The sequence below is a fragment of the Macaca thibetana genome, chromosome 9 (genome assembly GCF_024542745.1).
Source record: "Macaca thibetana thibetana isolate TM-01 chromosome 9, ASM2454274v1, whole genome shotgun sequence".
NCBI lineage: Eukaryota > Metazoa > Chordata > Mammalia > Primates > Cercopithecidae > Macaca > Macaca thibetana.
In genome coordinates, this window is record NC_065586.1 from 109207934 (window position 1) to 109221033 (window position 13100).

At 46.1% G+C, this 13100-nt stretch overlaps 1 protein-coding gene across 39 annotated transcripts in view; it reads left to right on the forward strand.

Annotated features, from left to right (window-relative positions):
* Positions 1–13100, forward strand: part of TCF7L2 (transcription factor 7 like 2) — a 218305-nt gene that overhangs the window by 139897 nt on the left and 65308 nt on the right. For 14 of the 39 annotated variants that reach the window (XM_050804366.1, XM_050804394.1, XM_050804372.1 and 11 more), the window contains one exon: positions 231–374. The exons of 22 other annotated variants lie outside the window; for them this stretch is intronic. In XM_050804366.1, coding sequence (XP_050660323.1) covers positions 231–374 — 144 coding nt within the window. The remainder of the gene's footprint in view (positions 1–230; positions 375–13100) is intronic. 3 more of the 39 variants (XM_050804367.1, XM_050804395.1, XM_050804398.1) reach the window with 1 other exon arrangement.

A 13100-nucleotide genomic window follows, 5' to 3' on the forward strand; every position in this document is an offset into this window, starting at 1 on the left:
GAAGGCTGCCTGGAGGAGGCTGCATTTCAGATGTTCCTAGAAGGGACCCTGAGCTGGATGGCAGGGAAATGGGAGAGTTCTGATTTGCGCTGGGAACTATAATCCCTCTTGCTTGGAGCTTCTGTAGAAATGTGGGTTAGGATAGAAAGGAAGGCTGGGGGCTGTGTGTGCCTTGGTGACGTGTCCCCCTCACTCCCGAGCCTTACTCTGTTCCCCTTTCTTCCTGGCAGCAGAGCCCCCTCCCTTGCTGCACTCAGGGACATGACTGTCAGCACTTCTACCCCCCCTCAGACTTCACTGTCAGCACTCAAGTCTTCAGGGACATGAAAAGGAGCCACTCCTTACAAAAAGTTGGGGAGCCCTGGTGTATTGAGGTAGGTCTCGGAGCAGAATGACGGTATGAGATGAGTTAGCTCTGAAATGAAGCCGCCCATCCAAAGTTTACCTCTCTCTAGGGCAGGGCCCATCCACTGCGGTCCCTGAATTCTTGGCGGGTCACTGTCATTTCGGGTGCCATGATGTCTGGGTGTGCTGACCACTGATAGGGATATCATAGCCATAAAAACGCCTGTTTACAAGGAGAGGGTGGAGGGTGGTGCTCCCATGCTTCCAGGATGCCTGGCTCCCAGTGAAGGCCTCGTGATCCAGTGCCACACGTAACTTCCGTGAAAATGAGGAACACAACATTGTCCCATTAAACTTGGCCCCAGGAAGTGTCTCCTGGCACTCTTCACAGTTCGCAATGGAGAAGCTACCACCTCAACTTCGCCTTCATTACTAGTAATTTAGAACTTAAAGATTTTCTTTTAAAATTCAGGGTGCTGGAAAATGCCCGCTTTGCCTCGACAGTACCTCCCAGAGGCAGCCGTGAATGGCATTACTTGCAGGTGTTGCTCTCCAAGGACAGGAAGCATTGTTAATTTCCTTTAAATAATTCAGTACAACATCAATCCCCCACACTACTCAGTGCTTGGGAGTGGCAGTTCTCTTCAAATTAGTAGTCCTAAAGAAAAAAGAACATCTAGAACATGCTTTTATCTTGAGAAAAGCAAAAGTCAATGCAGATGAAAAATTTTCAAGAAATGCTTAGATTTAAACAGCAAATGATTTAGTACTAATGTTAGCTTTTAAAAAAAGAAAACTGAATATTTATGAACCGATTAATAAAGCCTCTGTTTTTAAAAACATTTATTGTATACCTATTGTGTGCTGTGCTGTGTTAGAGCCACAGGAACAGAAAGCAGTGCCTCCAGCAGGCAGAAACCTGGAGTGATATATATGTACGTAAGTCTTGCTGTTGGAGAGAGAAAACGTGGAATAAATCATCTTTAAAAGTTTGTTCTGGCATAGGAAGTGATAAATAGCCATATAAGAGAACTAGAAACTGTAAAACTATATAAAGAAAATGTAAATACCTATATTCTTATTACCTATTGATAATCTCTCTGTTTTTTTTTGAGATGGAGTCTCGTTCTGTTTCCCAGGCTGGAGTGCGGTGGCGCGATCTCAGCTCACTGCAACTTTTGCTTCCCGGGTTCAAGCGATTCTCCTGCCTCAGCCTCCTGAGTAACTGGACTACATGTGCACGCCACCAAGCCCAGCTAATTTTTTGTATTTTTAGTAAAGACGGGGTTTCACTGTGTTAGCCAGGATGATCTCGATCTCCTGACCTCGTGATCCGCCTGTCTCGGCCTCCCAAAGTGCTGGGGTTACAGGTGTGAGCCACCGCACCTGGCCTTTTTTATTTTTCAATTTTTTTTTTGAGATGGAGTCTCACTCTGTCTCCCAGGCTGGAGTGTGTGATCTTGGCTTACTGTGACCTCCACCTGCCAGGTTCAAGAAATTCTCCTGCCTCGTGAGTAGCTGGGATTACAGGTGTTTGCCACCACACCTGGCTAATTTTTGTATTTTTAGTAGAGACGGGGTTTTGCCATGTTGGTCAGACTGGTCTTGAACTCCTGACCTCAGGCCATCCGCCTGCCTCAGCCTCCCAAAGTGCTGGGATTACAGGCGTGAGCCACCATGTCTGTCTGATCATCTCTCAATATTTGGATACATTTCCAAATTTCTAATCATTCATGTGCACAAACCTTAAAAGTGTTTCACAAAATTGGTATTATACCTCATAAGGTTTTGCAAATTCTTTCTACTTTTAATTTTGGAACAGTTTTTGATATTATAACATGTGCCTAATTCTCTTTAATAACTTCATGTACTAAAGTGGAAATCCTCTGGTCCAACTATTCCCTGTTAGCCAAATGTGCATAAAACTGAAAATGTGGCTGGGTGCAGTGGCTGACACCTGTAATCCCAGCACTTTGGAAGGCTGAGGTGGGCAGATCACCATGTCAGGAGTTCGAGAGCAGTGACACTCGTCTCTACTAAAAATAATGAAAATTAGTTGGGCGTGGTGGCACGCGCCTGTAATCCCAGCTACTCGGGAGGCTGAGGCAGGAGAATCGCTTGAACCCGGGAGACAGAGGTTGCAGTGAGCCGAGATTGCACCACTGTACTCCAGCCTGGGCGACAGAGTGAGACTCCGTCTCAAAATGTTTCTGGAGTCTTTCAGACTTTCGCTGTCTTGCACGCTTGCCTCTGATCTTGCATGTTCTTGGGCCATGCCTATGTCTTGATTACCTGGAGCTACTGCCTGTGTGTGTAAGGAGCATGCCCTTTAACTGGCCTGGGTCTGATAGAGCAGGGAGGCCCCCTTTCTTCTGCATTAGCCATGGCCTGGTGGAAGATTTTTTTCAGTAGCCTGTAGTTGGTTCAGCTTTTAAAAGCATAGCTGTTCATTCTGGCTATTTACGTTAAGATGATATGAATATAGCTATTCTCCCATCAGAGCCTGGCACATGGTAACTCATTAATCTTTGGTTGGCGGCAGGAGGTAGATAAAGGAACCGGGCACCCATTTTAAGTATGAGGAAAACGAAACAGAAAGACTGGGTTTCTTCCTTATAACTCAAGATCCGCAGGAGCTGATTAGATCCCTGGCGCCAGTGACTGAGCATTTCTCAGCCTTGTCCTCAGAACCCAGCAGCATCTCCCAGGGACGTGCCAAAATGCCACGTTTCCAGGATGTCATCTAAATCTGTAAACCGTGAATAGGTGAGATATAAAGATGCCACTTAATGGGCTGTGCCACCTTGGGCAAGTTACCCGACTGATCTGTGCTTCAATTTCTCCATTAGTGATAAAGGTTCACATACGGGCTGTATATAAAGGGAGTGCTTGGTGAGAGAGTTGGTGGGCTTAGACTGGTGCAGGCAATTAGCAGGATTCTTGAGGAGTCACACCCTGATGGTGCGTCCGTGTGATGGGCCGGTCGCTGCTGGAATAGCTCAGTTATGTGTTCCCTGTAGGTTTTCATGGAAATTCACATGTAACATTCCTAGTACCTACTTCAAGAATTTTGGTGGTGGCTGGGCGTGGTGGGTCACACTTGCAATCTCAGCACCTTGGGAGGCCGAGGCAGGCGGATCACAAGGTGTCAGGAGTTCAAGACCACCCTGGCCAACATGGTGAAACCCCGTCTCTACTAAAAATACAAAAATTAGCCAGGCGTGGTGGCACATGCCTGTAATTCCAGTTACTTGGGAGGCTGAGGCAGGAGAATTGCTTGAACCTGGGAGGCAGAGGTTGCAGTGAGCCAAGATAGCACGACTGCACTCCAGCCTGGGCAACAGAGCAAGACTCCCTCGGTGGGGGGGTGGGGGCAGGGGAAGAATTTTGGTGATGTCTCAAAATCCTGATCCCACAGCATGGGTGTGATAGAAATAGCTCTGCAGAGTGTGGTGGGGACCTCCTGTGACTGGTCATAAGAACTAAGTTTGAGTCCAACCCTCACTTTTTTGGCAAGGTGCTTCCCCGCTCTGTGATGCAATTCCTGCATCTGCAAAAAAGGGGGTGGTCATGGGATATTCCCCTAGTCTGCTCCACTGGGTACCTACAGAGATCCCTTGACATTTAACACAGGCTTCCTGTGATCCAGGAACTATTGTAAGAATTACTGTAACTACCTCCTATATTAACTTTTCCAAACCTTGATAGCAACCTTATGAGGGAGGTGCTGTGATTATTCCCATTTTGCAATTAAGGTAACTGAGCCAGAGAGAGAGAAAGCAACATCCCTGAGATCACACAGCTGAAGAGTGATAGCTATAAAATTACTGGTAATGAAGGGCCATGGTTATTGGCCATGGTTCAGAGCCGTGATACCAGCCATCTTCCACTTGTTCAGGGAGAACGTGTTTGATCCTTTTCTTCACTCAGCCACCTTAGGAGTTGGGAGGAAATTTTGGTTCAGGATACCTAAGTTCTTACAAGTCTCAACAGTTGTACTTTCTGTCCCATCCACATTTCAAATTCATTGTCCCTTCTCTTTCTTTCCATGTAATTCAGCCGGATTCGAACCCTTTAGATCCCTTCCTCTAGGGAATTAAGGTTGGTAGACCAGCTGAGTAAATGTGACTCAGAAAGTCAATATCCACCTGGGCAGGGATGAGTCATTTCTTTCTAGTTAGCTATTCATGTACATTTTAAAGCTCGCCACACAAAGTCATTACATGGAGGCTATTAACATGTTTAATAGTGACAATAATAGGGTGTGACCCATGGCATATAACCGCATTCAGATAAGAAGAAAGAGTTTTCTTTTTTTTTTCTTCCTGTAATTGCTCAGTCAATACCATTTTCACGGAAATACTTGCAAACAAACTTTTAAAAAGTTCTTTGTCCAAACCCTTCCCTGATTCCTTGTTTCCTTCCTCTTCAGGGGTTCTATAAACTTTTCCTGATCAGTGGCCGGGGATTAGCGAGATGGTGCACTCTGTCCTTCTGATTTTGTGGTTGACCTACCCTTTTGCTGGTGTTCAGCCAGTTTTTATTGCATTTTTTGGGGGGTGTGTGTGCGCGCGTGCACACGCATGTGTGTATTTTCAGGAGGGGGCCACATTGTTGCTGCTACTTGCTTGTTAACCTCTCAATCTAGAAATTTCAGGGAAGAAGAGACTTCCGCTAAATTTGCCAAGCTAGACGCATAAACAAGGAGTTAGCCATTTTGGTGAGAGGAAATGAAACTTTTCTTGGGTTTATTAGACCACATCCTATGTGGCTTATTATATGTCTGATTTCTAAAAAGCATGTCATCATGGTCAAAGTTTTATTTTTGCTTGTTAGTCATTTGAAACAAATATAGATATTGCTTCATTTCCTGGGTACTGTATTTTTCAGTACGTGATATGTATGGAAAATTTGGATCTACACAATGAAGTGCACTAGAAGGGAAGTATTTGCTAATTTATAAGTCTCTACATTATAACTTTGAATTAGCAAGCATTCTGCTAACTAAACATTTTCATTTATCTCCTACCCCTGATTATATAAAGAAGCAGATGAGACAACCAAAGAAATACCCCTCCAAGACAAAGTGAATATTTTGAAATACTTCCTCTCAGTCGTTTAAAAAATGTGATTTAAAAATCATAGGTGGGATCATACGATACATGCACTTGTTTTCTGTTTATTTTACATCTCTCTATACTAGAAACACTTTCCTATGTATGCCACAGAAACTCTTTGTGAAAGTACTAATGGTTATCTCTCCTGTGCCTTAATATGCTTAGCTGTTGCCCCAACGAACACAGACTGTTTCCAAAGTTCTGCTGTTGGCCGGGCACCGTGGCTCATGCCTCAAATCTCAACACTTTGAGAGGCCGAGGCAGGTGGGTCACTTGAGGCCAGGATTTGAGATCAGCCTGGCCAACATGGCAAAACGCTGTCTCTACTAAAAAAATACAAAAATTAGTTGGGCACATGGTCCCAGCTACTCAGGAGGCTGAGGCAGGAGAATCGCTTGAACCCAGGAGGCGGAGGTTGCAGTGAGCCAAGATTGCACCACTGCACTCCAGCCTGGGCAACAGAGTGAGACTCCATCTCAAAAAAACAAACAAACAAAACCAAAAAACAGAGTTCCACTATTAATAGTGCAACTGCATCTCATGTGGCAGAGGGTGTAAGTTGCAAATAGTGAAGAGAGAGTGATTCTGGAACGTTCTATAATGCCCCCTTGATGTATGTGACCCCTCATTGCCTTGCATGTATAGCCCCGGATTGTTCTGTGCAAGTGGGCCAGCAAATTCAATTCCTTGTCACCCCCTATCTACCCCAGTTCATGCTGACTGGGTAGGATGGCAGTTGGGACTACCAGATTATTTTAACTTTTTCCTTCCCCACATTCTCTATCTGCCAAATTTTTTTGTTGAAGTCTTTTAGGCTAAATGAGTGGACACATTTTCTCTGCTGATCAACCACTGTGGTAGTGTCAGTGGACACTGCCGTTCCTCCCTGGGAATTTTTAATGCTTCAGTGAGGTCATATTCCCAGTGCAGAGGGAACATGACATAGCCCCACTCTACTTATCAGATGCAGAGCTTGCCACCAGGAAAACAGACGCAGAGAAGCCGGGATCATTTCTGGCCCCATTCCCCTCATTGTTCACCATTCCTTGGGCTGCAAAGAGATGTCATTGTAAGCGCTCTCCTTTTCATTTTGTATACTAAGCAGGAAGCCCAGGCACTCTCCTCGAGGTCTTCCAAGGAGCTCATCCATGCAGAAGATAGGAGTATTCCTGCACCCTGCATCCTAGCTTCAGTGGGCCCACTTGACACCCGCTAGGGCACCGCAAGCTGTGCCCATGTCTCTCCACGTTAGTGGCTACCTCCTTTTTCCCCTTTCGTTGTGAGCCACGTATTTTCTTTGTGTCTCGTGTGACAAAGGTCATTCGTAGAGAAGATTTGGGCCTTTGGTGTGTGACATGGCATCCCCACAGTTGATTGTTTTGGCTCCTCCCCTTTTCTAATGCTGTGAGGTGACAGGTCAGTTTTTAATGGGCTGGTCTGCGTCAAGGGAGAGTATAAATTAGCCTTAAGACTTTGTATTCCATACAGGGTCTCCCATATGAGAATACGCGGTTAGCACTTAGGGAGAGGGGCCGACGCTGCAGGGGTGGTTTTCACATTATCTGCCTATCAGTCAGTGTTTCTGTTGATGTACCTATTTCTCAGGTATTAATCCCTTTTATGATGTCACCAAGGTAGACGTTTGGAATTTGGAAATGGAGAGGAACCATATTTCAGCCCAGACTCTGGAACTTAATTTACTCATTTTTATAAGGGCAGTGATTATTAGGCCAGCAAAATAGCAGATCTGAGTTCTTATTCTTCGTTATAAGGCCTGTCCTATGGACCTTATTGGAAAGGTATTGATTGCATCAGCTGCTGCCGGTTTTGCCAGGAGCACCATCATCTTTCACCTTTTACTTCACACCCATCCATGTTCTCTGTCACATCTCTGAAAGGCCGTTTCAAACCGGTTTGCATTAAGAAAAATCAGTAATTTCTTTTTTTTTTTTTTTTTTTTTTTTTTTTTTTTTAAAAGTTTGCTGGAAGCACCATAGAAGGCCAGATTTGCTTTTCCTGGTCAATGTCTGGCTTCTTCTACAGGGGCCAAAAATGAAAGGGGAGCAGCCATACCCTTTTAGATTGTGGCCATGTCACAGCGCACTCACAGCCAGCTTCAGGGGCCGGGGCAGCAGGGAGAAAGGCTCTTGGCTGGGAGGATCTAAATTAGAGGCCTGTTTGTATTCAGAATGAAAGTTTCTGTTTTGGAAAAGCCAGTTCTTTCCAGAGGGGAGGGTGGGGATGGGAAAGCAACGAAGACAACAGAGGAAGAATAAGTAAGAGGGGGAAGTGAGGGGGCATGTAGTGACCGCAGGACATGGAACCCCCCGCTCGGCTTCTGCTCCAACCCTACCGGTCACTGGGTCAGACAAGCTTAGCCTGAGCCCCACATCACCATCCCTGTCCTGGTGGTAGCCTCTTGCTGTTTGGAAAAACAGAGTTGGGGGAGATGACAGTAGCTTGACTGTGATCTACACACAGGACAGGTTGGGAGGGGTCCCACACACTCTCACTTAGTGCTCATCCCAACTCCTGCCTGCTGGGTTTGTGGCAGCATTTGTGGTAAGCCTTGTGGTTCGCCAGGGGCCAGGGTGACAGGTGAGAAGTCCACTTGTTCGTGAGAAATGAGCTCCACTAGAAAGTAGGAGCAACTTGTAACGAACCAGGGGGAAGTCCAGTGTGTAGGTTGTCACAACTCACTCTCTCAGGACAAATTTCTTTCCTCTTGCCAGTTGTAGAAGAACCCCTGAGGAGGCCAGGTGCGGTGGCTCACGCCTGTAATCCCAGCACTTTGGGAAGCCAAGGTGGGTGGATCACCTACCCGAGGTCAGGAGTTTGAGACCAGCCTGGCCAACATGGTGAAACCCCATCTCTACTAAAAATACAAAAATTAGCCAGGCATGGTGGCAGACGCCTGTAATCCCAGCTCCTCAGGAGGCCGAGACAGGAGAATCACCTGAACCCGGGAGGTGGAAGTTGCAGTGAGCCAAGATTGCACCACTGCACTCCAGCCAGGGTGACAGAGTGAGACTCTGTCTCAAAAAAAAAGAGAGGGAAAGGTGTACCCTGGAGGGATTGCTTATGGCATCTTTTACTGGCTTCAGAAACACATGTCATGGCCTGATGCGGTAGCTCACGCCTATAATCCCAGCACTTTGGGAGGCTGAGGCGGGCAGATCGCCTGAGGTCAGGAGTCAGAGACCAGCCTGGCCAAAGTGGTGAAACCCTGTCTTTGCTAAAAACACAAAAATTAGCCAGATGTGGTAGTGTGCCTGTAATTCCAGCTACTCGGGAGGCTGAGGCAGGAGAATCACTTGAACCTGGGAGGTGGAGGTTGCAGTGAGCCAAGATAATGCCACTGCACTCCAGCCTGGGTGACAGAGTGAGACTGTGTCTCAAAAAAAAAAAAAAAAAAAAAAAAAAAAAAGAAAGAAGAAGAAGAAGAAACACATGTCGTACCTGAAGGGAAGATAGGTCCTTTCCCTGCCCTTTTTCTCCATTTCCTTGGTAGGGGTAGCAGTGTCTGGCACAGGCTCCTGACCCTTGTGATGTAGTGGTATGTTTGTTTCTTCTTAGACCTTTCCTGCTTAGGACAACAAAATCTACAATATCCAGGTCTCTGTTGGGGCTTTCTGCACTGGGGTCTTCCCTGGTCAGGTCACTTGCAACTGTTTTTCAAATCTGCATTCACTGGCATGCAATTCTGTGCCCCTGATTTAAGGTATGAGGGTCAAATGTGAGACGTGGGATTTTTATTTAAAAAATTGTATTTTAGGCCGGGCTCGGTGGCTCCTGCCTGTAATCCCAGCACTTTGGGAGGCCCAGGTGGATGGATCACAAGGTCAGGAGTTCGAGGCCAGCCTGGCCAATATGGTGAAACCCCGTCTCTACTGAAAATACAAAAATTAGCCAGGCCCACGTGGTGGCATGCACCTGTAGTCCCAGCTACTCAGGAGGCTGAGGCAGGAGAATCGCTTCAACCCAGGAAGCAGTGGTTGCAGTGAGCCAAGATCATACCACTGCACTCCAGCCTGGGCGACAAAGTGCGACTCTGTCTCAAAACAAAACAAAAAATTTAAAAAAAATGTATTTTAAAGTATATTGTGATTATTGACTTTTTCTTTTAGTTTCTAGTTCTATGAACTGTAGTATAAATTCGTATTATTGTCACCACATAGGACCCAGAACGGCTCCATCACCCTGTACATGTCCTGTTGCTGCCTTTGTGTAGTCACTGGAGATGTGGGTTTTATTTTTATTATTTTCTCCATTTGATAGATAGTGCTGACTTGATTCACTTCATCCATTCCAGGGCTAATGTTCACTGTTGATTGTCAGGGGCTCTGCTCTCCTGTTTCTCCAGCCCTCTCCAGCGAAAGAGATGTAACTACAGTGCCATGGTTGTCAGCTTGTTAGTTATTGGCAAGTCTTGGTTGGATTTTCTGTTCTTCATTGTGGGCTGTCCTTGCCCGTACACCTAGCACACTCTGGGCCCCTTTGTGGATTTATGAGAATTCAAGCTAATTCCAACAGTGGCCAAAGAACAAAATAGTGAGGGAAATATGTTATTGCTAACTATGTAGTCCTCAGAGTGAAAATGACTTTGGGAGTATTCTACTTTGAATTATTTATTTTACTCTTTCTCAGGTGTCAGGACAGATTTTCAAGATTTGGGCATAATGTTTAAAATGAAGATGGTATGTCTGTAGATTTTATTGACCCAACTTGGTCCTCCCAGGCTGTCCTCACCAGCCCCACGACTTAGATGAAACCAGGAATGGCAAGAGGAGAGCACCCAAGCTGCCTGCACCAGTCCTCATTGCATCCCCACCCAGGCTCTGGAACGAGCTGCTACACGCACAGGAAGACCAGAGCTGCCGTCTTCCTGGCTGTTGTTCAGAGCTAATGCTTTCTTAGGGAAAAGTGCAATGTAGGGCTATGTGTGTGGTGGAGATCTGCTGTGTGTGCTTGTCCTCCCCCTGGGAAATGAGAGGTGACCTCCGAGGTCCCAGCTCAGAGTGTCACACTCGAGTGAACAGTAGATGATGCTTCTGCCGTGCGTTTTGCTGGGGAAGGTAATAGCCATCGCACACATGTAAATTCTTGTGTAATCCAATTCCTGTCTTTGTAATTACTTGGAGACTTGCCATCGCAGCCAATTGAGAAGTGGGAGCAGTGACCCTGGGCAGAAAGCAGAAATTGGAGGGGAGGGGAGAGGCGGGGAGGTGGCATCCAGAACACAGTTGTAGCTCTCCTGGCTTTACAGCATCTAAAATCACTTCAGGATCAGGAAAAAGCAAAAACATTATAACTGCCCTCCACGCAAGTACCCCAGCTTTTCTGTCCCAAGTGCCCGCTGCCTCTGTCTCTCTTTTAGCAGGCTGGAGGAATTCTCAGCGTGGGGTAGAGTCAGGTCATCCGTGACTTAGCTGAGAGGAAGGACTTTTACTGATAAGAAACTCCCATTGTCTGGCAACAGGTTTCTGTAGAGGAATGTCTTCCAGGTGGGAGAAGAATGGTTTTCATTTTTAACAACCACACACTCTAAACAAAGCATCCCAAGCGCGGGTACCTAGCATAGAAAGAACAAAGTAGCCAGGAAACAAGTTGCTTTTCAGCATCCTCATTGAAATGATAGGGTATTTTAGAAAGTGGGTGGCATTCTTTCCACAAGTATAGCAAGTGTCACTGTGGGGTCTTAATTCTCTCGAATATGCCTCTAGAAAGCAGAAGGCAGAATGATCAGCTCTGCTCTGAACGTGTTTGCCATTTGTCTGATTGACGTTGGAGACGTGATGTCACTTCTGCAAACACCCACGTGAGAAGGTGTATTTTTTTTTTTTTTTTCTTATTTGGGTGACAGATTGCATGTTAGGGCACTAAAAGATGAAAGGACTAAATATTTGCTTTAGAAAAACACAGTGGAAGATTCTCTCATCCTCCCCACTGAAAACTGATGGGCTTAGAATGCCATTAACTGAAACGACTGTCTGCAGTTAAAACTTATTGCGACCCTCTGGGCATGATTAACAAGTCAGGTGGAAAGGGAAGGTGGAGGAATATACGGATTCTTTTTTCATGTTGTGTGGAACAGGGCACTTTAGTTGAAATTGAGGTTCAAGTTAGCCAAAAGAAATTCCATCTTTCGGCCAGGCGTGGTGGCTCATGTCTGTAATCCCAGCATTTTGGGAGGCTGAAGTGGCTGGATCACCTGAGGTTGGGAGTTCGAGACCAGCCTGACCAACATGGAGAAACCTTTTCTCTACTAAAAGTACAAAATTAGCCGGGTGTGGTGGCGCATGCCTATAATCCCAGCTACTCGGGAGGCTGAGGCAGGAGAATCGCTTAAACTAGGGAGGAGTAGGTTGTGGTGAGCTGAGATCGCGCCATTGCACTCCGGCCTGAGTGACAAGAGCGAAACTCCATCTCCAGGGAAAAAAAAAAAAAATCCATCCTTCTTCAATGTGTATCTTATCCTTCTCAGTGTTTAATAGGATGTTCTACTCAATGAATTGGTTTCCTCCCTATAAAAAGGAGCAATTTGTTATTCCCTCTTTCAGATTTAATGATAAAGTCATAATTCTTGCGAACCTTTTGAGGAAGATGTATCTTATCGCATAAGAGAGTGGCTCACGCCTATATTGTCAGTGCTTTGGGAGGCCAAGGATCACTTGGGGGCAGGATTTTGAGACCAGCTCGGGCAACATAGCAAGACCCCATCTCTAAAAAAAATTAGAAAGTTAACCAGGCATGATGGTGCCTACCTGTAGTCCCAGCTACTTGGGAGGTTGAGGCAAGAGAATTTCTGGAGCCCAGGAGTTCGAGACTGCAGTGAGCTCTGAGTGAGCCACTGCACTCCAGCTTGGGCGACAGAACAAAACCTTGCCTCTTACAAAAAAGAAGAGAGGGGCTGGGTGTGGTGACTCACGCCTATAATCCTAGCACTTTGGGAGGCCAAGGCGGGTGTATTGCCTGAGCTCAGGAGTTTGAGACCAGCCTGGGCAACATGGTGAAACCCCATCTCTACTAAAATACAAAAAAATTAGCTGGGCGTGGTGGTGTACGCCTGTAGTCCCAGCTACTCGGGAGGCAGGAGGCGGAGGTTGCGGTGAGCCAAGATCGCGCCACTGCACTCCAGCCTGGGTGACAGAGCATGACTCTGTCTAAAAAAAATAAAAATAAAAAGAAGTGAGAAAGAATGTGGTTTTGGTACTCGGTGTCTAGGATATCTGTTTAATGGGATGGTTAGGAGCGTGTGCTCCATACTCTGAGCTCAAACCTTGGCTTTGCCTCTGACCAGCTGAGTGACCATGTGCAACTCACTGTTTATGCCTAAGTTTTTGTATCTGTAAAACCAGGAAATTATTATGCCTATCTTCACTTATCAGGAGATTTGAATGAATTACAGTATATAAGGCAAGTGACATACATGGAAACTGGCAAACATCTGTATTTTTTTTTTTTTTTGAGACGGAGTCTCGCTCTGTCACCCAGGGTGGAGTGCGTTGGCACGATCTCAGCTCACCGCAACCTCCGCCTCCTGGGTTCAAGTGATTCTCCTGCCTCAGGCTCCCGAGTAGCTAGGATTACAGGTGCCCGCCATCACGCCCGGCTAATTTTTTGTATTTTTAGTAGAGA